Source organism: Oreochromis aureus, linkage group 17, assembly GCF_013358895.1.
Source record: "Oreochromis aureus strain Israel breed Guangdong linkage group 17, ZZ_aureus, whole genome shotgun sequence".
Lineage (NCBI taxonomy): Eukaryota > Metazoa > Chordata > Actinopteri > Cichliformes > Cichlidae > Oreochromis > Oreochromis aureus.
In genome coordinates, this window is record NC_052958.1 from 24,856,001 (window position 1) to 24,880,597 (window position 24,597).

Genomic DNA, 24,597 nt, shown 5'->3' on the forward strand with positions numbered 1-24,597 from the left:
TCTTTACGTTGCAAATGTACCTTTGTGACATTCATTAGTGCCCTCACTGACACACAAAACAAAACAACTACACAAGACGACACAACACACTTAACGTCACAAATCTCCCACATCTACAAACTCTCTCTCTCTCTCTCTCTCTCTCACTCGCTCGCTCTGTCTCGCTGCCGTTACCGTCACTCCCAAAACTCTCCTCTCTTCCTAAACAACCAAATCCCACGTGTTGACTTTTTTTTTTAATTGGTCGACATGGTACATTTTTCCACCAATAGGAAAGAGGTGGCTTTTTTTCCTTTCTTTACTGTTTTCGTGCTGTCCTTAGAAAACGCTTAAAACACACACACAAAAACGGATGACAGTATTTAGAAAAAAGCATGGCTTATATATATTATCATAACTCTGGATTTACTGGCCTGTAATTAAAATTTAAAAACTTTGAAGTCCGAACTTTCAATGTGGGCTGAAATAGAGACTCAGCGTGGCTGCAGCTTGTTGCTATGTCAGCTTACATCAGTCATGTGATTTGGAGGTGCAGCGTGTCTGTGGACCACAGAGGGTTAATAACACTCACCTTCCTTCCATTTCCAGAGTGTAACATCCAACCACCTGTGTAAAAAGCGAAATTCCCATGGTGTTGTTCAAAATGTGCTCTGGCACAACCATAAGCATCGCTTGCTACTGAAAACAAGAAAAAAGCCATCCTGCTATGGGCTGAACCATTTGTTAATGGTGGAGGGGGGGAACACTATGCAATATATTTAGTTTTAGCAATTATATTCACTGTTGACTGTAACTACGCTCAAAGTGTTAATGCTATCTTATTTTAATAAACAACACTGTCATATGCAAAACTGGGGTGGCACGGGATCATTTTAGGGTGGCACTTGCCACCCCATGCCACCCTTCTAGATCCGCCCCTGCTCGGGCGTTAGAGCAGGTCATCTACTAATTGAAAGGTTGATGGCTTGATCCCTGACTATTGCAGTCTGCGTGCCAAATATCCTTCCTCGAATGAGTTTTTCTTCTCGAAAACCACATAATATCTTAAATCACATATACCACATAGGTCAAAAACAAAAAAGAAACATGTAGGTCACAAAACCGACAGCAGAAGCACAACAGTTAATTTCATTTGTTTGTAGCTGCAGATCATTGACATTAAACAAACATGGGTTTGTGTTAATGAACAACTTGTTTAATGAACAAAATGTAGATATGCTACATAATGATTACCAAAAAAAAGTATTCCTTGGTTCATAGAGAAAAGAGTTGTGCTTCAGTGAATCGGCAACATGGTCCACAGTCATGATGGTGATGTGTTTTTCCATATTAAAAACTCTGATCAAACTCTGCTAGCAGAGAAGTTTCTTTACAGCACGAGTCTTCCTGATCCCTAAACTGCAGCTAAAACTCTAAGAAGGAAACTATAATCAAAGAGGTTTTAATATTACTCCAAGAAAGCAACTGAGGGATTATTAAAGAGTTTTATTGTACATTTAAGACTGAAACAAAAATAAAATCCAGAGATGGAAGAAAATTTTCCAGTAAAATTGGGGGCATGACAAAGAATTAAGCTCATAACTGAAATCCGTGGACGAGGGTTCACTTTTCTGACATAGTTCAGTTTGTGTGAAAGACTCCTCCTTCAGTCGGCTTTCAAGGCATAAAAGATGTCATCCTGGCTGACGTTGAGTCGGATGCGCTGCAGGACTCCCAGGTGACTTGGTTCCAGCAGCAGCAACCTGCAGGCTCCCAGCCGCTGACAAACAGCCAGACCCTCCGAGACCCCGATGGGCTTAAGACCTTCGATCCGACAGAGAGCCTGGTGCTGCACGAACACCTGGCATACAAAACACAAGGGGACCTTATGTTGCATTTCAAGTTGAGACACAGCACTTCAATTTCACAGTGCAATGTGAAAGTGGGTAAAATTGCTGTGGACTGGGTTAAAATGACACAATCAGCTACAATTGTTATCTTTATGTGTAGCCTTTTAAGCTTATAACTGTAGAAAATTTGGGCTGCAGCTATCAATTATTGTAGTACTAGAGTGACAGATAACACAAAAACAATCATCACACGTTTTGTTTGAGGGAAAAGAGGTTTATAAGTTGAAACATTCATGGAATTGCCACACAGGCAAAGAGAGCTAAAGCTGCCTATTACAAGTTTTAAATCCCCAATTTAAAAAAGGTACTACTTTTAATGATTTCTGTGCTAATATAACCCTAATTAAGAGGATATCAGGTCAGTTAAGTAGCTGAGAGGATTAATTCATTTCAGCAGCTTTAGTTTAAATTAAATTAACACGTGCACTAGAGGGGTAACAATGAGAAACCCCAAAACAGGGAGGGTCTTGCAGGAAGCGGTAACTGACATTTTTCCCTCCTCATCTTTTCTGACCAGTGTACTACTGGTTGCATGACACCCTCTAGTGGTCCATGTGCTCAGTGCCATGGAGCGAGACTGGCATTTGCCATAGAGAACCAGAACTGGCAGGTACATCGATGCTTTTTAGAGAACACAGCAGGCTCATTCTAAACACATGTGACAAACATAAAAGTCTCTCAACAATCTGTAGAGAACATTATGCTGCCTGTTACATCATTCAGCATGACTGATGGGTCATGCTGAGGTGGACCAGTGATGGTCTGGTGAGACATAGGCATGGAGGGATGCACAGACCAGTACAGGATAGGCAACAGCCCTGAGGGCCACTAGGTTTTGGGATGAAATCATTGGACCCATTGTCAGACTCTAAAATGGGGCAGTACCAAGGCTTATTTAGAGAGAATATACAGGAAGGAAGTTATTCCAATGCAACATCCTCTGGATATTATGCAAGCAGCACTTGCTAAAAACAGATAAATGAAAACATACCAAAGTAAAGTGATATTTCTCCTTTCATGTCAGACTGCACTGTTACAAAGCTCGTTGCCTGTCGCTTAATATGTGCATCCAGACTTTGCATTACTGCCACTGTCACTGAAATCTACACGCATTTCATTCTTTAGGACACTGCAGAGATCTCTCTCATTCACCTCCAGTTAACGACGACTGGAGCTGGGTAAGCTGAAAGGCCGTTTTTCTCTTGCTAACCACCTCAGTCAACATGTGTGATGTAGAGATAGACTGTAATTTAAATAAAGCTGTAGGCCTGTGTTTCTGAGCTCATCTAATTCCTCACAGAACAGCCAGCGAAACATGATTTATAGAATATTATGAATGAATATCTGCATTCATGTTAGTTTTAGTGTTATATTCTTTAAATGTGTATTTATTGAAGCCTTTACAAAGGTAAATCAACTTATGGAATAGTTTCATGTACAGTTGTTTAGTTGTTTTATATTTCTCACCTGTTGGAAAGTCGCCTCTTCCAATCCCAGCCGCCTAAACTCTGTAATAACAGCTCTGAGGAAGAGCTGCTCCTGTGTTGACGCACACCTGAAAAAATCCAAACCAAACCACATCAGTCACTTCTCCTTACAGCTGCCAATGCACATCTCTGCAGCGTGCATTACCAATGTGACCAAAGGTTTGGTCTCACCTGACGGCAGTGATGTAGGCAGAGGAAAACATCTCATTCAATGCTTCCATCACGTGACTCATTCCCACCAATCCTGTGGAGGAAGGGTCAGCAGCTGAGTGCTCACAGATCTCCGTTGCCCGCCGACAGATGTCCAAACATCGGCGAGCATCACCGGACAGAGCAGCCACCTGCCAGATATGAGGGACACGGACGTGACCTGACGGTGGGCAGGTGAATACACAACAGAGCAGGTGAGACTGCATTAAAGACAATCTGGTTGCCAACCTTCCTGGACACCAACTGCAGAGCGTCCTCCTCAAAGGCCTTCAACTTGTTCAGCCTGGACATGATGATCTCCTGCAACTGCTTGAAGCTGTACGGCTGGAATGACATCCTGGTCAAACCCTGGAAGCAGCAATACAAATGATCAGTGGCTTTTTGTTTATGTTTTTTCCTACAAGTCATCTGAACGAGATATTTAGTTGTTGTATTAATATTCAGATATTCAAAGGGCTGAAAAGCAAAATAAGTAGGAGAAGAAATTATCTCGAAAAGACAGGAAGTAAAGTGATGTCAAATTGTTTAACACAGTCTGACACTTGAATGAGAATTACACAAGTGCATTTCTGTTACTACTACTTTCTCACAGTAGCTTCAGCTTGTGTCCATGTGAGGGCAGGAACATAAATCAGCCAGTAAATTGCAGCTTTGGCTTCATGCTCAAATCTCTTTACCACACAGCAGTGACCTTTAAACCATCATTCATAGTATTGCTGTCAGGGAATGTAAAGAATAACAGTGTTTAACCACAGTCTCACCAGTCTACTGGCCACTCTGTTAATCATGATTCTCTCGGGCAGATCCATTGTGTTGGCGATGGTCAGCACCACCAGGCGAGCATGGCGCCGTGCCGGCCACTCGAACAGGTTGTACATCACGTTCTGCTTCCTCGTCCACAGCAGGTCTAACTACAGCGGGCCAAAACAAAAACTGGATTGTTACTCTGCTGTCACAATTCTTACTTAAAAGTGACAGACAAGCACACAGGCTCTATACATGGTCTGAGCAGGCACCATTTCCTGAGGAGCCTGGGATTCTTCAACATGCTTAGCAAAAATTATCCATCCATCCTCTTCCCGCTCATCCTTACAGGGGAAAGGGTTACGGGTGGGAGGGGGCTGGAGCCAATCCCAGCTATCATAGGGTGAGAGGCGGGGGCCAACCCTGGATAGGTCACCAACCTAACACAGGGCTAATAGTCAACTATCTGTGTGGAGTTTGCATGTTCTTCATGTGCCTCTGTGGGTTCTCTCCGGGTACACATGCAGTCGAAACACATGCAGTTACTAGGGTTGGGTTAGTTGGTGACTCTAAATTGCCCATATTTGTCAATGTAAGTGCACATAGTTATCCATCTCTGTGTTAGCCCTGTGGCACACTGTTGATATACTGAGGGTGTCCCCTGCCTTTCGCTCTACTGTAGCTGGGATAACCTCCGGGCCCCCGTGACTATGATAAGGATAAGCGGAAAAAATTTCCTCTTTAAAAATAGTTCTTACTTCATCCACAAGCAGCACAATAGTCTCCTTCCTGGGCGCTAGGTTGCTGAATCTCTTTTCCAACAGAACTGCTGCGTGGTCAGGTGTGGCTTTCTGACCAGTCAGTTTCTGCAGGGATGAGATAAATGAATGAGAGACGTTAGTACGGCAGGTCAGCAGATAGCCCATGTGTCAAAGTATCCTTGGCCAGGACACTGAACCCCGAGCTGCCCCCATGCATTAATCACAAGTCTGTGAATGTTGGATAAAAGCACATAGGGACAGATAGCACTATACACTGTATATACACACACACACGAGCATCCCTGTTATAAGCTCTGAAGAGTAAGTTGGTGAAGTGACAAAGCAAAATGATTATTACAGTCCTGACTGAAGCCTGCAGCGGCTGTGAAAAAGCTTCATTCCCACCTGTAGGATTTGGACGTAGGCCTGGTGTGGGTCTGTCATTTTCATCCCATTGATCTCGATGAAGTGGAATGAAGGGATTTCGTCCATGTCAGCTGCGTGCTGCAGACAGCGAATCACCTCATGAACTGTCGCCGTCTTTCCCGTTCCTGGCACACCAGAGATGTACATGCACCTGTAATAAAACGAAATCACAATAAAGACCACAGTTAAAAAAAAAAAAAAAAAAAAAGCCAACAGCCTCGAGACATGTAGACCCTGAAGTGTGCAGATGCGACTCTAGTAAGACTGCGAAAAGCTTTCTCTCACCCTCCTGTGTTGTCAACGATCTTGCTTTCCACAAAGCTGTAGATGTCCTGAAACTCCTGCTCCCTGCAGGGCAGAGACTCTGGCACCGATGACACATGCAGCCTGATAAAAGAGGAAAAACTCATTAAAATACAACAGGTTTAAATTTCAGTCGATCCCCAAGTAAACTTTTACTCCACCAACTTGCCATCTTCTACTTTGTGAGTGCAACATGCGTTACTACTCCCTCTTTCACACATACACGACAGTTGTTCCTGTTTGACTTTCAAGGACACAAAGTCCACCTGAAAGGTTCATGCATTGTTGCTGCACTGTGGTTGTGGTTCAAACAAAAAAAGAAAAAAGGTCCACGGATGTATCTTTATCATACAACATACACCATGGATATGTTGAAGCGTCATGCTCACCATCTGATGTGTCTGCACTGCAACAAAGACAGTTTAGTTTTCTGAGTCCTTTCGCTTGTGTCTACCATGAGCTCACCTGGCTCTGGCTTCCTCCAGGATGTTAGCCGGCTGTTGGGTCTGCAGGGACCTGATGGGGATGCTGGGCGTGGCATGACGGGGGGTTTGTGGCGTTCCCGGTGAGATCTGTAGAAATATTAGAGAGACGGTGAGAAAGTGGTGATCTCATGTCTGAATATCAGTGTGCGTCTGGTCTTCATCACCTTCTTTGCGGGAGTTCTTCGTTGCGTTCTCGCTGAGGAGTAAGATTTCTGTTTTGAACGAGAATTGCGAGAACCCGTTGCAACATATCGAAACTTCTTCGCTGACACTTGATCATCAATATTCGGCCCATCCTCATCTTGACCCTCCTCTTCGCTGCTGCTCAGCAAGTCATTCTTAGATGGAACAAACTCATCCTCTTCCTCTCCGGATGAGTTTGGGTCCTGATGGTTTTCCAGAAGATTCCTGATGGAACACATAAGGCAGCTCAGACACCCTTAAGATTTACAAGTCGTTTTTCACTTTAATGTTTGATTCTGGTGGTGCTACGAAGCCAAAACACAGACTACATAAGAGTGACACAAGTTAAAAAAAACAATAAAACAAAAGAAAAGGTGTGAACGTTAAAATGACCACTTGAAACAAATCGTGTTAATTCAAGCTTCAAGCAGCAGTAATGGTGCCCTCACACCTTTAATCGAGGTATTTCTTATTGCTTGAAATGTTTTAAGGCCTGGAAGCTTACTGGCCCTTATAAATAAATTATGCACACTGTGTGGTTTCAAAGAACACTTACTAATTATACTTAATTTTGCTCCACATATTCATGCATGACTTTATGATGTGGCAATCACTGGACAAGAGGTGGGGTACACCCTGTACAGGTCGGCAGCCTGATAACCCTGTTGGAGCTCAGTCTGGGAGGAGTTATTTTTTTTCTCCTTATCTTTCCTCATGTGGTGCATTTTCCATTGTTATACCTCTCTGACCTGTCTTCCCCATGTGATGTTTTTGTGTAATGTATGTATGGTCGGAGGGTAAGATGGCGCCGCCATTGCGTGCAATAGGTCGGCAGCCTTATGAAATTTCCCCTTGTGGGACTAATAAAAGTATATCAAATCAAATCCCTATGCACAATTTAGATGTAATTAACTTCAGAGGAAACCAGTGTACTTGGAGAGAACATGCAAACTCCACACAGAAAGGCCTCGACTAGTTGGTGGAGTCGAACTCAGAACGTTCTCGTTGTTCAGGTTTATTTATACAGCGCCAAACCACAACAACAGTTGCCTCAAGGCACTTTATATTGTAAGGTACATCCTACAGTACAGAGAAAAACCCAACAATCATGTGACCCCCTATGAGCAAGGAGTTTGGCGACAGTGGGAAGGAAAAACTCCCTTTTAACAGGAAGAAACCTCTAGAATAACCAGGCTCAGGGAGGAGCAGCCATCTGCTACAACCAGTTGGGGTGAGATGAGGAAGACAGGACAAAAGAGACAGAGAGTCAGAGATGAATAACAAGTAATGCTTCAATGCAGAGAGGTCTATTAACACATAGTGAGTGAGAAAGGTGACTGAAGAAGAAATAATGCATCATAAGATTCCCCCAGCAGCCTATGCCTAGTGCAGCATAACTAAGGGAGGATTCAGGGTCACCTGATCCAGCCCTAACTCTATGCTTTATCACAAAGGAAAGTTTTAAGCCTAATCTTGGAAGTAGAGATACTGTCTGTCTCCTGAATCCAAATTGGAATCCAGTTCAACAGAAGAGGGGCCTGAAAACTGAAGGCTCTGCCGACTCTGCCTAAGGCTCTTCTACTTTTAAATATCCTAGGAACCCCAAGTAAGCCTGCAGTCCGAGAGAGAAGTGCTCTAATGGGCTGATATGGTACTTTAAGGTCATTAAGATAAGCTGGGGCCTGACTATTCAAAGCCTTGCATGTGAGGAGAAACAGTGCTAACCATCGCGCTGCACGCACATGGACACAAACAAATTAGATCAGAAATTCAATGGCAAACTATAAGCCAGTTGCACAAGTTGCCATTAAGTGTGGGATTTACCAGTGAGATGCTCTGTCATTGCTGCCGTTTCGCACAGACCTGAACCGCCTCAGCCGAATCATCAACAAGACTAGCTAAGGATACCGACTATGAAATGGAGCAATCGTCAGCCACCTCCTCCACATGGATGACACCGAGCTGTATGCCAAGAGTGAATGGCACATCGATTAACTGACCCACACCAGTAGACACTACACCAACAACACTGGAGTGTAGTCACATGGTAACAAGGATAGGGAAGGCAGTCAGAACTACCAGCAGGCAACATTGAGGACAGCTACAAGTACCTTGGAATACCACAGGCAAATGGGAATCATGAAAGGGCCACTAGGAAAGCTGCAACCAAGAACAAGATCCAGGCAATCAACATCTATGCCCTGCCAGTCACAAGATATCCTGCTGAGATAATAAGCTGGCCAAAGAAGGAGACAGAAGCCACTGTCAGCAAGACAAGAAAGCTCCTTACCATGCATGGAGGGTTTCACCCAAACTCCAGCATCCTGAGACTGTATGCTAAACGAAAGGAACAAGGATGAGTACTAGTGGGTGTCAGAACCAATAACCAGGATGAAACAAACATCCGTGATCATCAAGAAGATGATGTGTGCATCATGAATACTTCAGGCAGCAGAAACTTGAGAAAGAACAGGAACCATTGTGGATGGACAGGCCCCTGGACAGCATGTACCACCAGCAAATAGTGGAGGTGGCTGACATCCAGAAATCATACCAGTGGCTGGACAAAGCTGGACTGAAAGACAGCACAGAGGCACTAATCATGGCAGCACAGGAACAAGCTCTGAGCACAAGATCCATAGAGGCTGGGGTCTATCACACCAGACAAGACCCCAGGTGCAGGCTGTGTAAAGGTGCCACTGAGACAATCCAGCGCATAACAGGATGCAAGATGCTAGCAGGCAGGCATACATGGAACACCATTACCAAGTGGCCGGCATAGTATACAGAAACATCTGTGCCGAGTATAACCTGGAAGATATGCCTCTAGGGTGGCTGAGAATGACCGAGCTAAGATCCTGTGGGTCTTGTAGACACAGATGGACAAATTGGTGATGGCTAACCAACCGATCATACTAGTGCTGAATAAGTAGAGGAAGAAGGCTGCACAGGACCTCACGCTCCTAGGCCTCTGGCAGAGGATCCAAGTTTCAAGACTGCCTGCAGGGTCGTTTTGCATAAATGCACATACAAACAGACACTCTTTCACACCACTGTATGTAAAAATAAGAGATCCCATGGATCCACTTTTGCACTCACAGCTGTTTCTTGATGCGTGATGACACCAGCATGGCCGACTTCCTCTTAGAGCTCCTCGGTGTTTCAGTGACCATTGGAGACTTTTCATTCTCCACCTCCGCTCTACACACACAACACATGGACGGGTATAAGAGGAAATACCTGTAGTTTTTGGTTTAGTCTACATAAGGAAAACCACATACTTAAATTCAACGCGTATATCAAATGCACAGTGTGTGTGACTTGTATGTGAATATGAATATTAGTCAGGTGAACCTGGTACATTTTTATTCCTTCTCATGAATCTGGCACAAAGCGATCAGAACTACTAATCTAAGATTAGTCAGCACAAGAAATCACTAACCAGACATAAACTTTAAAATCACACATTGAATCGTTCTCAAATTATCACATTCGCACGATTTTCAGAAAACTCTGACCTCTAATCTTGAAGTCAAGGTCACTTAGAATCAAATTCGAAATTTTTGGTAGATGCACCTATTGTATCAATTTCAAAAAAATTTTTGTATCAGTTGAGATTCTTCTCAGGGGGAGGGAGAACTGGATACAAACTGTAGCAAGCCAAACATGTTGCAACACCAATGATAAACAGGTCACATTAGCATCACGTGGTGCTGTGTCTGTGTGCAGAGTGAAAGATGATGATGGGTAAATGTATGGATGAGTGTACTCACAGAACACTGAGGACTGGCTCTTTAATGGTTTCCAGCTCTTTCTTTTGTGTAGCTCTGTTTGAAAACACACAGGACTTGTTACAACATTTGAAAATCTCTCTAGACACTGAAAGGCTAATCACTTTAATATGGCTATATGTGCTTTATTTTAATTTTTCAGTTCAACTCTCTGTACCAACTCGCACAAACAACATTAAGAGCACAAAATTGCAGGGAGAAATTCTCTCTGTGACATCACTCTGTGCAGTCTCATGGGAGCTGAGAGGGAAATGAAGGACATCAAAAACCAAATGCAAACCTACATGGCTAATAACTGGTTGGGCCTCCTTTAGCAGCAACAACTGCAATCAAGCATTTGTGATAACTGGTAGTGAAGCACTGTGGAGGGTTTCTGACCCACTCATCTTTCTAGAATTGTTGTAATTCAGCCACATTGGAGGATTTTCCAGCATGAACCACCTTTTTAAGGTCATGCCACAGCATCTCAATCGGATTCAGGTCAGGACTTCGACCAGGCTCCTCCAAAGTCTTCATTTTGTTTTTCTTAAGCTATTCAAAGGTGTATTTTGGATCATTGTCCTGCTGCAGACCTGAGGTGTGCTTCGGCTTGAGGTCACAAACAGATGGCTGGACTTTGTCCTTCAGGATGTTTTGGCAGACAGCAGCATTCATAGTTCATTTACCACAGCAAGTCTTCCAGGTCCTCACCTGCCCCAGACCATCACACAACCACCATCACATCTAGCTGTTAGTATGATCTTCCTTTTCTGAAATGCTGTTACTGTAATGAGATGTAGTGTGAAACACACCTTCCAAAAAGTTCAACCTTTGTCTCTTCATCCACACAATATTTTGCACCAATTTTTAGGACATTCTTGCCATGTTGGCCATTTCTTGCCTAGTCTCTTTCTTAAGGTGGAGTCACCATAAGAAGCGGAGGGGGTCACTTTTTTCCCCACACAGGGCTATGTGGGTTTGGACCCCCCCTTTAATAATAAACACCTTTATTTAGAAAGTGCATGTTTGTTGTCTTTGTCAAATGTTTCAGAGCATCAAACAACAACAAAGACTAAAGTGTGACAAACATACAAAAAAAGAGGATATCAGTAAGGGGGCAAACACTTTTTCACACCACTGTATACTCTCCTTGGAGTGGCATCTCTTATCCTCTGTGTCCTAACCAAGTTCTTTGTTGAACCAGTCACCATTTCATCACCTTCCCAAGGACTGAAAGTGGCACCAGTGTGCTTGGTTTAATACCAGTTATCTCAGGTTTTAAACCAATAACCTAATTTAGCTCGGGTACAATTACGTTCACATTCCTTTTGAACCCGTTTTGACCCGTAGAAAATCAACACTGAGCTACGACGAGCCCTTTCACTACAAGTATGTATGTTTACATCGAGTTTAAGTCATTTTAAAAAACTAAATATAGAAGCTTTCTGGTTTTGACCTGTTTATCTTTGCATTTGAAAAGTTTAAAACAAGCTAAACCTAAATGGACCTTAAGCTGAAAGTAGGAAGCTGTGGGTGTCAATGAAAATCTCTTAACTTGAAAATCCCTAATCCTAAACCTAATTTAGAGTTTCTACTGAATATAGTAAACTGTGTGATGGTGGAATTTACATAATTAAATGACTGCGTCTGTGTGCGAGACGGCGCTGACCTTGTGGAGTCATCCTTGGCTGGTGACAGAGGGCTTTCCGAATCAGAGAGAGGCCGTTTGTTGAGGAAGACAGATGAGGACTTTAAGGGGACACCACACTGAGCACCGGTGGGTCTGTGGGCCTTCCTCAGGGGTGTGAGGCTGTGGGTGACGCGCAGAGGATGAGCGGGAGAGGGAGGAGGCCTGCGAGTCAGTGTCACCTTTGATTCCAACTCTTCATTTAGCAGCTGACTCAGGACTTCTTCACCTGTCACTGACTTTTCTGGACCTGACAGGACAAAGATGGACAACAGAGTTTTATTCAATGTTTTATTCACTTAATGCAGTTTTATTTATATAGTGCCAAATCACAACAGCCGCCTCAAGGCGCTTCATATTGTAAGGTATTGGCCTCAAAACTTGGGATTCTGTTTACAATGTAAATAAATAAGAAAATGCAATGAATTGCAAATCTCTAACCCATATTTTTTTCGCAATCAAAGGGCTAAAAAAGTGCTTTTAAATACATCTAAAATGAACATCAACTGCAACAGGATTGGATTAAAAAGGCCATATTTGAGACACAGAGTTTCTCAAATGTAAAGATGGGCATTGTCACTAAATCTGCAAAGATATCTACAAATTGTGGAATAAATTCAGAAAAGTGTTTCTCAACATAAAAGCCAAGACTTTGAATATCTCATCATCAAGGACACGGCCGAAAATCAGTCTTGGATTCCTGTAATCTGTGGGCTTTCATCTATGACCCATCTTCTTTGGGTCATAGCTGATTTAAAATGGACTGAGACAAAGTTGAAAACTGTTGCTTGGTCAAATAAACTGAAACTAGAAATTTGGGAGACAAGAATGCTGCATCCTCGGGACAAAAAGGAAGAGGGGCCATCCAGCTTGTTATGATAATATGGAGGTACATTAGTATTTATGGAACTGACCTGCACATCTGGAAAGGCACTGACAATGCTGAAAGGCATCTACGGGGTTTAGAGAAACTTGTTCCTGTTAAATCGCATATTGGTTTTGTAGAAGGGTCCAGGTGCTGAACTGGCCTGGTCCAGGCCATTGGCCAATTGAAAACATTTACTGGATCATGAAACAATAAATATGACAATGATCCAGTTCTGTTGAGGAGCGAGAATCCTATATAAGATAAGGAGAAAATTCCTTTCTGGAAAAAAAAAAGAAGAGGGTATGCTACACAGGTGCCGGTGCCATCCATAAATAGCCTTTTCTTCTTAATTTGACTTTTTTTGTTCTTAAAATCGTACATTTTCTCAGCTTGCACAGGTATTCTATGTTCGATTGTGGATAAAAAATTGATTTATGCAGACTTGCAAATTCTTGCATTCTGTTTTTATTCAAACTTCACAGCTTTTGGTATTAGAAATATATATATAGCCCTGTTGTTCTCTGGTACGACAAAGTGGTTGCATTTTAAAATCCTTGTGCAAACACTCACTGCTGAGCTCCAGTCTCTTTCGGACACCAGGTGTCCTGGCTGTGGCATTCCTCCTCTTGGCACTGAGGCATTTCGATGCTGACAGCTTAGTGGCCGAGTGAAGGGACTCAGCCTCGACATTGGCAGGTGTACCTACACTGCTGCAGCCAACTTCCCCTAATGACGCCTTGTGCATTATGGCGTGGTCCGGTGTGGGTAGGACACGCCGAGAGGGTCCTCTGGGGGTGGCTGCAGACTGGGAGCAAGAAGGTGACATTGGGAGGGAGGGTTTAAGACAGGAAGGAGGTGAAGAAGCAGGTGCTGGCTCAGCGGGAGACTCCACCACGGTCGAGTTCACCACCCTGAAGACCTTGGAGTCCCAGGACAACTTCACGTACAGGGTGTCTTTGTCAGCGGAGTCAGGGAACGGGTCATTGCTGTCAAGGTGCTTCACCTTGGAGATAAAGGAAGGAAATTAAGCATTTTCGCATTTGACTTTAAAGCATTTGTGATTTAAATGAAGCTCACCTTCACAGGCCTGAGGATGGACTCGACGTTGACCTCATTATCACAATTACGACATTCATAGTAGAAGATCTCCTGCGGATGAGGCTCTCTGCCAAGCAATTTCAGTTTGTTGACAGGAAATTCAGACACACGCATGAACCACTGAACTACTGCCTTCATCTGTTGCCCATTCTCTGGAAGAGACAGGCACAAGACAAAGAAAGTCAGTGTCTCGTACAAAGTGGAACAGAGTAAATATCAAGTTAGATCATTTGAGATTAGCCTCGAGTTGTTTCAGTCCAACTGAAGTCCAAGAAAGTCCCAAATCAAGTTCTAAATTATTCATTACTATTTGAAACAAGACCATTTCAAGTGTCCACTAATATGATCTCAGACTTAAGATAATCAATCATTGAATGTCTCTTGGCTGTGTTGGACTTGATTGTTCTTTGGGTTATTCAAGTCTAAAATAATATATCATCATTTAAGGCAAGTCCAACTCAGGACTCAAGTTGCCAAAGTCAATGTCAATTCATAAAAAAAATTAGTTAATTTAAAAAAAGTTATTTGTCAAACTTGAGACACGTCCATGTCAGCTTGAGGGTCAGAACCAAATCTGTCTTGAGTTAAGTCCCAAATCAGAGCCCAAGTTATTTGTCATTAGTTGAGAAAACTACATGTCAGGTCCTTGGTTAGCTGAGCCAAATCCAAGCTTGTGTGAATACGACTCACCATCACCATATAGCCTGGTAACTTTGGCCACATATGGGTTGTCTTCATCACACCCCTCTATGAGGATGTCTTGGCCTGTGTTGATGATGATTTTTGAGAGACCCTCCACACTGATCGCAAAAGAGCTGAAACAAACAGGCATTAAAATTTCAAAACGGGTCATTTCAAAGCACCAAAACATAACTAACAAACTTCTGAAAATACAATTTAACAGTTCTTCTAGATTTCTATGGAAAAAATGGTAGAGTACTTCCACCTGGTCATAACACCAGTGAGGATTTAAAGTCCACAAAACAAGCCGCATACTTGAAATGACCTGGTCAGCATTACATAAATCACATTTTCAACAAAAGTTAGAAATGTTTAGTTAACATTTTGAGACAGACACTTCACTCTATGTGCTACAACATGGACATAATAATAAATGTGTGACTATTTACATTGTGGATTCTCACAGAAGGCATCAAAACTATAATTGAACACATGTGGAATTATGTAGTACAAAAAACTGTGAAAACATGTTTTATATTTTAGATTCTTCAAAATAGCCACCCTTTGCTTTGATTACTGCTTTGCACACTCTGCACAATGGTTTTTCAAACAGCCTCGAAGGAGTTCCCAGAGATGGAAAAAAGGGTAGAGTACTTCCATCTGCTCATAACACCTGTGTGGATTTAAAGTCCACAAACGCCCCACAAATGTGTCTCTGCTCTGTAGCCTAAATGACACGATTTAAAAAGCAGCTACATTACCAAATTCTGCCACACAACCACATGATGACTTCTCATCTGATCATATTAGCAGTCTTTCTCCAATGTCTCAAGGACTGTGGAAAGCAGATGGTTCTTTACAATCTCTTAAAACATAAATCACAGAGAAATTTTACAGCAAGACCATAACAAAAGCAGAAATGTACCTTAATCCAAATCCCATTACAGAAAAAAGCTGACTCTTTTAAACTGGATCTAAAAAAAACCTACGTGGGGTCCAATAAAATCAATGTAATCTATTTGTAACTGTATAAGTCTAACTGTTGAATCTTTCAACAACTTTATAATATTGCCACAAATTTCAGCCCATTCCTGATCATCCTATAATACTCTAATATAATAAATATAATACTCTACTATAATCCAAGTTAAAGGAAACATGCTCAACAGGACAGCAACAGGACTTTGTGCTAAAAATGCACTTTCCAATTTTCTTTTTCATTTCTTGAGGACCAAAAACACACAGTAAAGCCAATGTGCACACATTCCATGAGGCGTCATCAACCCATCACTAAAACTGTGCCCCTCTCCAGGCAAACAGTAACATGGTAAACTGCATTAAAACTGACTCCACCCATGAGCCTGGATCAGAGCTGTGATATCCACAACACAGTTACCATCTTTGTACCTGGGAGAGTTCAATACTGTGGACAAACTGGTAGCAACAAGTCAATAAAACAAACTATGGCAGTAAACAGTAAATTACATTTTAACTTTGTTTGAGTGTCGACTTCGGTAACTTTGACATTTTTGTAACCACATCAAAGGCAAAGGCCGACTACATAAAGTGAAGAATAAGATCAACGAGCGCTAGACTTTCCCTTCTTTAAAATAAACAGACAATTGTTGTCCGAGCCCCAGGAATCGAGGAATTCTCACGCGGCCCTCCACTGCCTTCAATGAATATCACATAGTTGTTGTTTGATAGTTTGTCATTCTACTTAATTCATCCGCAGGACTCTTATCTCCCTCAATTATTCCAACAGAAACATTTTTAACCATCACATTGAAAAGACGGAGCATAAAAAGGCTTTTTTAAGGTGGAAAAAGAATTACTCACTCATAGTCGTAGGTTTTTAGCCTCCTGTTGAAACTTCGTGGCTTTCCACTCCACTCATATACTCGTCTGATTTTCATTCGAGTGAAATATTTCATCCTGTTTCGTCTCTTTCAGCTCACACAGAGGACAACAAAAAACAAAATAACCTTCTCTCCACCGCGAAGCCGATGTGCCGTTTCTCTGATTTAATCTAATGAAAATCCAATACACAGGACAGCAACGAGATTTCGCGCGAAAAAATGCGTAGTTTCCGGTTTTCTTGTTCGTGTCTTGCGGATCCAACACTGGTGTCATGCTGCCCCCTGCTGATTACTCCAGCCCTTGCGTCTGGACACCAGGCATAAACTTGCTGCAACTTTCTGCTTTGCTCTTCATTTGCTCTTCAAATGTCCAGGTAAATTCATGCCTGAACATTTTCTGGGTTTTTTTGTTTTGTTTTTTACGGAAGTTCACTGACTTTTCCGTAAATGGCAAAACGGGCAACTCTGTAGATTTACAGTATACTTTGTCCTAAATGAACACTTTACAGTATAAAGTGACTTAAGACAAGATTTGTTGACTGTTAAGTAGTGCATGCAGCTCCTTAGACTACCATGAGCTGGATGACTGAGAACCTGCACAAACAACTGTGAGATAAACATATTTTTCTGTGAGCATCATTAAGTCAACTCTAGGCTTCACGTGCTGATTCGGGTGCTTTACATTTATTCTGTTTTAGAGCAGGTGGAGAGGGGGGACCAGATGGGAGCAGGTTCCACTTTAGGTGAGGAAGTGGAATAAGTGATTACCTTTTTGTCTCAGCTCGTCATCACAACTAAATTCATGTTCAAATTAGGCTTTTTACTGTGACACTGATATCTGTATTTGTAATTGTACCTGCTTTGCTTTGTCACTCCAGATTTCAGCACAGTTCTCTGTACTTGTTTATATGATGAAGTTTGACAGCACCACATAAAGCCCTTTATGTTTGTGGGTTGTTTAATAATGTGAGGCCTTCCTCAAACCGCTGCCTCAGTTCATGCTGAAGCCATCTGCCATTATCTACTAGAAATGCTGTCAAACCTAAAGTGAGGATGTGGTCCCAGCTCACATAATTAGAGAGACAAAACCAAAGTGGTCTTCTCTGCTGAATATGGTGCCATGGTAGAAGCAGCAGACAGATGCATGTCTTCACTGACAGTCATGTTTTCCTGTGGCAGTTACTCTTTGATGTATGGTATATAAGTCATAAAGTCTTTTGATGTGATGGCTGTATGAAGCCATAATCTTTATTAATCTTAATCTTATTGATATATAAACCCTCTAGTTTCAGCAGCATTCTTCAGGTTTTTAAAAGCTTCTCTGTGGCAGTGCTGCCATTTAAAAAGTAATTAGAAAGATTCCTGACTGACCTGCTCTGTTGTGTGTAACCTAAAGGGTCTGATTCAGGTCTGTGGTGTATATTGAGTCAGAAGCTAGACACACTGCAGAAACACCTGAGGGTGGTCTATGAGGAATACATCCCAGGAATCATGGAGATCATGCTGACAGAGCTTGATAATTGAAGATGATGCAGGACGAGCGGTTCAGGAATCAGTTCTCATGATGAAGATGTGCAACTGCATCTCACCATTATTCTCTACAGAGTTGGTAACATTTCCCATATTTAACAGAATAGTAATTTTGATTTGCATTTTCTGTTAACAACAGTAGAGGCAACAGAAGATTCACACTGATGGATGAAGCCCATCAGTGTGAATCTTCTCTTCTGCTACAACCTCACCTGCTGTCTTCAATCCTCCATACCCGACAGTAACAGCTGACTGTTGTGTTGAGCTTCTTTGTGAGATCTGTTAAATGTAAAGTTCATAAATCCACTACACTTTTTGTCAATGTATGTTTTTCTGTTCTCATTCCTGGAGCTACCAAAAAGCAGAGGTGGCAAAAGTGCAGACATCCTGTATTTAAGTAGAAGTACAGATACTCGTGTTACTCAACTAAGAGTAAAAAAGTTCAGGCTCTGAAATAAAGCTTCTATGTAAGTTCATCAATAAATCATGTTCATTCTTTCTGACGATCTCTCCTTATTGAAATGTACTTAAAGTAAAAAAGTGAAAAGTTGCTCCTTAAAAGAAAATTTTACCATCAAATTTTATGTAAAGGTAACTGAACCTGGTGCTATATTAATATTATAATAATTCTTAATTCTTATCATTTTTATAACACAAAATGATCTATGACACATTACACTTTATGATAAAGGCTTTATTCAGCCTAAAAACATGGCAGAATGTAAAACATGTGGACAAACTGAGCTGAGGTGCTTTAACCTCCTCTACATCCCTGTTAGCAGGATGAAGGCGCCCTCTTGTGTTGTGCATCACTTTCAGATTTCACTTGTTAACCTGCAGGAAGAAAAAACTTCACTGAGCCTTCAGCAGCTTCAACATTATCAGTAAAGACAGATTTAAATATGTGTAATATCACACTGTGTCAGTTTGTTCACAGGAGTCACAACCTGTAACACTGATGCTGCATTCAAGGACCATTACAAACATCTGAAAGGACTTAAGAACATCAAGAAAATGTGACTAGTTTCTCTGTAATGAAGCTGTTTTAGTAAAGAAAGTTGAAAGGTCACAGAGCGACTGCTGAATCTTCTGCTCTAAACATGAACTCTGAACTTTGTGATGCTTCAGGAGGAAAACTGCTTCAGTTATTCTCTCAGATTAGTTTCATATTTTCTGCATCAGATTTGAGTGAGATCCTGGAATGAAGACAGAAGAAAAGACTTTGTTCAACGTTTGATTTATACTCAAACCTTCCAGTTTATTCACACAATAAAACATCAACACAATATATGAATTCATTCATTAAAATCACAGTTTTTCCTCATTTGTTTGATGATTTTGACAAAAACAAACACAAACACACACACATGGTCTGCCATACTCATAAAGAGAAATGTCGACATTTTTCAATACAAATATTCCAGAAACATTTAGAGGATAGAGAAGTTTACATTTTCATGTGGAGAAATATTTTAGTAAATCAAAATGATGATGAGCAGTGATAGCCTCCATAAACAGTCACAGGAAAGATCTCCTTTAAAAACTCAGAAACATCAAGAGAACAACTAGAAGATGTGGAGGTACCACCCATAATGTTTGACTGACAGCTGATCTCTGTGCAGAAATGATGGAGAGAAACTAAAATGAAACTAAAATACAGATTTAAACCCACAATATGAAAGACTTCAGTCTATTTCACTTTAATCAACTCAGCAGTGGCTTCACAAAAATAAGGCCAAAGTCCAGCATAGAGCGGCTGAGTGAATGTGGTCCGGACTCTGTGGAGGAGAGTCATGGTTTCAGAGACGCTGTAGAAGGACAAAATACCTGCTCTGTGATCCAGGTACACTCCTACTCTGGAAGAATGAGGACCTGAGACACGAGTTTGGATGTTGTTGTAACAAAATGTATAACTGTTGTTGTTACAATTTAATGCCCAAGATTTCTCATTAAGTCCAAATAAACATTCATTATCTCCATTTCTGCTGATATTCTTGTATGCGACTGCTACAGAAGCTCCTCTCCCTCTCCACTCCACCTCCCAGTAACAACGTCCAGTCAGACTCTCTCTACTCAGGACCTGTTCAATTCCAGTGAATCTGTCTGGATGATCAGAATAAGACTGTTGGTTTTCCATCACTGTTACTTTTCTGTTCCCCTCTGATAATAACAGCTGTTTGTGTGCTGTGTTTGGATTCAGTGTGATTTCACATGAATACTTTAAGAATCCAGCTCTGGTCTTTGGCTCTGGTGGATCTGACAGTAAAACATCCACTTCAGTGACTGTCAGTGAGATGTTTGTCCATTCCGCTCTCAGAATGTCCTGTAGTTTATCTCTGACCTCTGACACAGCTGCTGTCACATCCTCAAAGTAGCTCAGAGGACGGATATTGATACTGGATGAGTCTGTAGACTCACTGAGTGCTGACAGTGAAGGGTAGTTGTGTAGAAACTGGATGTGATCCTCTGTGTGTGAGAGCTGCTTCAGCTCAGCATCTTTCCTCTTCAGCTCAGTGATCTCCTGCTCCAGCTTCTCCTGAAGCTCTTTGACTCGACTCACTTCAGTTTCCTGCTGGGATTTGATCTGCTGCTTCACATCAGAGCTTCTTTTCTGGATGAGATGGATCAGCTTAGTGAAGATCTTCTCACTGTGCTTCACTGTTTGATCAGCAGACTGATTGATGGCCTCCACCTCCTGTTGAAGCAGCTTCACATCTTTCTCTCTGTCCTGGATTCTCTGCTGGATGTTTTGTCGACTCACCTCCAGCTCTCTCTGCCTCTCAGTCCTTTCTGCTGCAGCTGAGACTGTGTCGTGGCCTTTATGTTCATCCACAGGGCAGAGATAACAGATACACTGCTGATCAGTACGGCAGAACATCTTCATCACCTCATCATGACGAGAGCAGATGTTCTCCTGGAGCTTCTTGGAGGGATCTACCCGCTTGTGTTTCTTTAATGGAGCTGCTTCATAATGTGGCTGAAGGTGTTCCTTACAGTAAGATGCCAGACAGACTAAACAGGACCTGAAGGCTTTCATTTTTCTTCCAGTGCAGACATCACAGGCCACATCTTCAGGTCCAGCATAGCAGTGATCAGCAGGAGGAGCTTGGAGTCCAGTCTTCTTCAGCTCCTCCACTAAATCTGCTAACACGGTGCTTTTCACCAGGACAGGCCTCGGTGTGAAAGTCTGTCTGCACTGAGGGCAGCTGTAGATTTTCCTGTTTTCGTCTCCATCCCAGTGGGTTTTAATACAGTTCATGCAGTAGCTGTGTCCACAGGGAATAGTCACCGGATCCTTCAGTAGATCCAAACAGACTGAACAGCAGAATTTTGTTTGATCCATTTGCTGTGTCGTTTCAACGTCTCTCAGTGACTGTCAGACAGTTTGACTTCCTCTGAACAGAAACAACCTCTGTGCTCTGAAGGGAAACAGATCTCTGCTCTTGGTCACCTCCTACAGGAAATGAGGCTCACCAGCAACTGCATTTACACCATGTTGTTTAGACCCATCCTGATACAGACACATCTGTGAAGGGAGGCAACAACAAGTCATAAAATGCTTATTTCATCAGTGCCAGGGTTTGTTATGTTTGATTTACAATATGCAGTTAAAACTGTGACCTAGCTAACCTTGTTAACTAGTAACTTAGCCTATATGAAATGCCTTGTGGCGATGATTTAAGTAAGGTAAAACTTTATTGGTATAGTACCTTTTGAGATAATAACAAAGCGCTCCATGATGATGATGATGATGATGGTTACACCCTTGTGCACAGGTGTCAAAACTCCAGTCCTTGAGGTCCTGAAACTTTTATGTGTCCCTGCTCCAACACACCTGAATAAAATTAGATCAATTAGTAAGAGTCTATAGAACTTCGCTGCATGCTGAGGTGGTAATTCAGCCATTAGATTCATTTTATAGCAGCTCATGAATGAACGTGGCACAATCAAAGCATTTTTGTTGCTGAATTACATTTTTCCAAACACTTTCATTTACTTACATTTATTTAAAACTAGAAAATGCATTTTATTAAGAAACTGCAGTGTGAATGGTGATAACTGAATGTTTTAAGTTGAAATAATTGCTGAATGTTAAATTAAAAATGTTGAGGTTTAGGGGTTCCCACCTCAGCATTTAGTCAAGACTCTTGCTAATGACCTACTCATTTTATTCAGGTGTGTTGCAGCAGGGACACATGTAAAAGTTTCAGGACTTTGACACCCCTGCCCTTGTGGATTAAACAGGATGGATTTTGTACCATAAGACGGGACAAAACAGCTGATGAATTTGTTACACTCTTAACTCATCTAAACAAGGCATTTTTTAGAGGGTACAGCAGCCATGGCAGTTTTTCTTGAAACAACTAATCTCACCTGTTGACTTTTTCTCAAAATAGGCATGGGAACAACTGTCTACAATACATCAAACATATGTTTTACTCATTATGTAAGAATTGTTATACAAAGGACCAGTGCCAAGTAGGGCTGCCACAAATGATGATTTTGATCGTCGACTAGTCACCGATTATTTTTGCGATTAGTTGACTGATCAGATCATGCATCCATTTAACGCACAGCTTACTGCACTAGCATGACCTATCCTCCAAATCCGGGGAAAAGGACGACGCATTTGTCGGAGTCTTCGAATTTGGACAGCCTTCGTCGCGTCGCTGTAACGTAATCGGCCTACAAATGCAGCCTCCGAAGGATGCGGCCCATGAATTTGGACACAGCTACGATGCCGGAAACTGCTTCTTCTTCTTTTGCCTTTAACGGCAGCTGGCATCCTTGTACATGCATTGCTGCCATCTTCTGTTTCAGTCCGTTATTACACTCTTAAACCCTACTGCTTATTACTGTCTTTCAGGATCTTACAAAGCTTCAAACGACGTCGACAATTAAATTAGTGGTCTACGATTTTGATAATCGACGTAATAACCTTTTAAGATATTTTCAGGCGACAATGTAGCTGTGTAATGCTCAAATATCTACTTAATTTATCAAAATATCACATATTTGCAAAAGTGCTTCCACGTTTTCAGAGAGCTCTGTTATCCACCCCCCACACCCTACCCCACCCTACCCCACCCCTAACGGCTGCACCTCCCGAAGAATTTTGTCTGGGCTCTTATCTCACTTATTTATTTCAAACGATCAACAGAAAATTTCACCACATAGTTTTATGTAAGGTTTTTAAGGCTGTGGTGTTAATTTTTAAGTAACATGAGCCCAGCGGCAGCAGCAACGCTAGGCTAACACTAACTAGCTAGCAAGATTTTAAACCTAGTGCTAAACTAAGAGAAGCCACAAAATCAGTTTGAATAAGAGTAAACATTTACTCACCAAGTCAGTGTATCAGGTAAAGATCCACAGCAATGACAACAATAATATCTTGAGCTGACGCTTCTCCAGGTTTGCTCAACATATTCCATAAAAAATGCACCGTGAACATGCGCGGACTGATCCGAGAGGGAGGAGGACGGTAGTCACGTGGCATTTTCAAAACACATCTTTCATCCTTCCGCACTGAGAAGCAAAACTTCCAGCTTACTTAGTTTTTCTAAGTTAAGACAACTCAGATAAATGGAGTTTATCAGCGTTTTTGCATAAAAAGTACTGGTAACTTATTTAAATTGAGTTCTAATAACAAATTGATAAAAATTGAGTTCAGCCTATTTAATATTTTTAATTAAACACAATATTACATTTTACAGTGTAGAAATAAAACTGAACAGATCTAAAGAAGGTGTTTATTAGAACAGGACAGATGGGTGACTGCAGCCCTCTGAGCACAAGGCTGACAGGACTTTCCCCCCATATAATAAATAAACAAAACATTAAAATAAAAATGTAATTAAGACAGATTACTATACCACACTTACAGATAAAAATGTGTTTTAGTGGATTTGTCAGCTCTTGCTTTTCAAAGACGATGTGGACTAAAGTACAATTAGGAGTGCTTGTTCTGATGAACACTTTATTGTTCAGAATCATCTTCAATGCACACTTTTTTCTTTGCTGTTCTCAAGGTGCTATCAGCTGTTTAACCCGATATATTTATAATTTAATCACATTAGGTCAACAGTGTCACAAAACAAGCCGCATACTTGAAATGACCTGGTCAGCATTACATAAATCACATTTTCAACAAAAGTTAGAAATGTTTAGTTAACATTTTGAGACAGACACTTCACTCTATGTGCTACAACATGGACATAATAATAAATGTGTGACTATTTACATTGTGGATTCTCACAGAAGGCATCAAAACTATGAATAAACCCATATAGAATTATGTAGTACAAAAAACTGTGAAAACGTGTTTTATATTTTAGATTCTTCAAAGTAGCCACCCTTTGCTTCGATTACTGCTTTGCACACTCTTGGAATTGTCTCGATGAGCTTCATGAGGTCGTCACGTGAAATGGTTTTCCAACAGTCTTGAAGGAGTTCCCAGAGATGCTGAGCACTTGTTGGCCCTTTTGCCTTAATGCTGTGGTCCATCTTATCCCAAACCATCTCAATTGGGTTTAGGTCAGGTGACTGTGGAGGCAAGGCCATCTGGCGCAGCACTCCATCACTCTCCTTCTTGGTAAAATAGCCTGGAAGTGTGTTT

The 24,597-nt window shown here is 41.6% G+C and overlaps 2 protein-coding genes across 5 annotated transcripts; both read right to left on the reverse strand.

Moving 5' to 3' along the window:
* Nucleotides 1–1,470: 1,470 nt before the first annotated feature.
* orc1 (origin recognition complex, subunit 1) lies at nucleotides 1,471–16,690 on the reverse strand. The gene is made up of 17 exons (XM_031740583.2): nucleotides 16,432–16,690; nucleotides 14,602–14,726; nucleotides 13,891–14,063; nucleotides 13,384–13,816; nucleotides 11,928–12,195; nucleotides 10,262–10,315; nucleotides 9,588–9,689; nucleotides 6,470–6,713; nucleotides 6,286–6,392; nucleotides 5,803–5,904; nucleotides 5,497–5,668; nucleotides 5,089–5,196; nucleotides 4,348–4,497; nucleotides 3,815–3,934; nucleotides 3,548–3,717; nucleotides 3,357–3,444; nucleotides 1,471–1,840 (listed from the first exon to the last, which is right to left on the reverse strand). The coding sequence occupies exons 1-17, from the start codon at nucleotides 16,524–16,526 to the stop codon at nucleotides 1,646–1,648; spliced, it is 2,706 nt and encodes a 901-aa protein (XP_031596443.1). The 5' UTR covers nucleotides 16,527–16,690; the 3' UTR covers nucleotides 1,471–1,645.
* A 2,512-nt stretch (nucleotides 16,691–19,202) lies between these two features.
* On the reverse strand, nucleotides 19,203–23,385 carry LOC120434097 (tripartite motif-containing protein 16-like). 4 transcript variants are annotated; one of them, XM_039601611.1, is made up of 3 exons: nucleotides 23,325–23,385; nucleotides 21,692–21,816; nucleotides 19,203–21,507 (listed from the first exon to the last, which is right to left on the reverse strand). In XM_039601611.1, the coding sequence occupies exon 3, from the start codon at nucleotides 21,322–21,324 to the stop codon at nucleotides 19,672–19,674; it is 1,653 nt and encodes a 550-aa protein (XP_039457545.1). In that variant the 5' UTR covers nucleotides 21,325–21,507; nucleotides 21,692–21,816; nucleotides 23,325–23,385; the 3' UTR covers nucleotides 19,203–19,671. The 4 variants fall into 4 exon arrangements, with proteins under 4 accessions (XP_039457545.1, XP_039457546.1, XP_039457547.1 ...); XM_039601612.1 differs by lacking the exon at nucleotides 23,325–23,385 and adding an exon at nucleotides 22,557–22,726; XM_039601613.1 differs by lacking the exon at nucleotides 21,692–21,816 and having other exon boundaries at nucleotides 23,325–23,383.
* Between the last annotated feature and the right edge of the window lie 1,212 nt (nucleotides 23,386–24,597).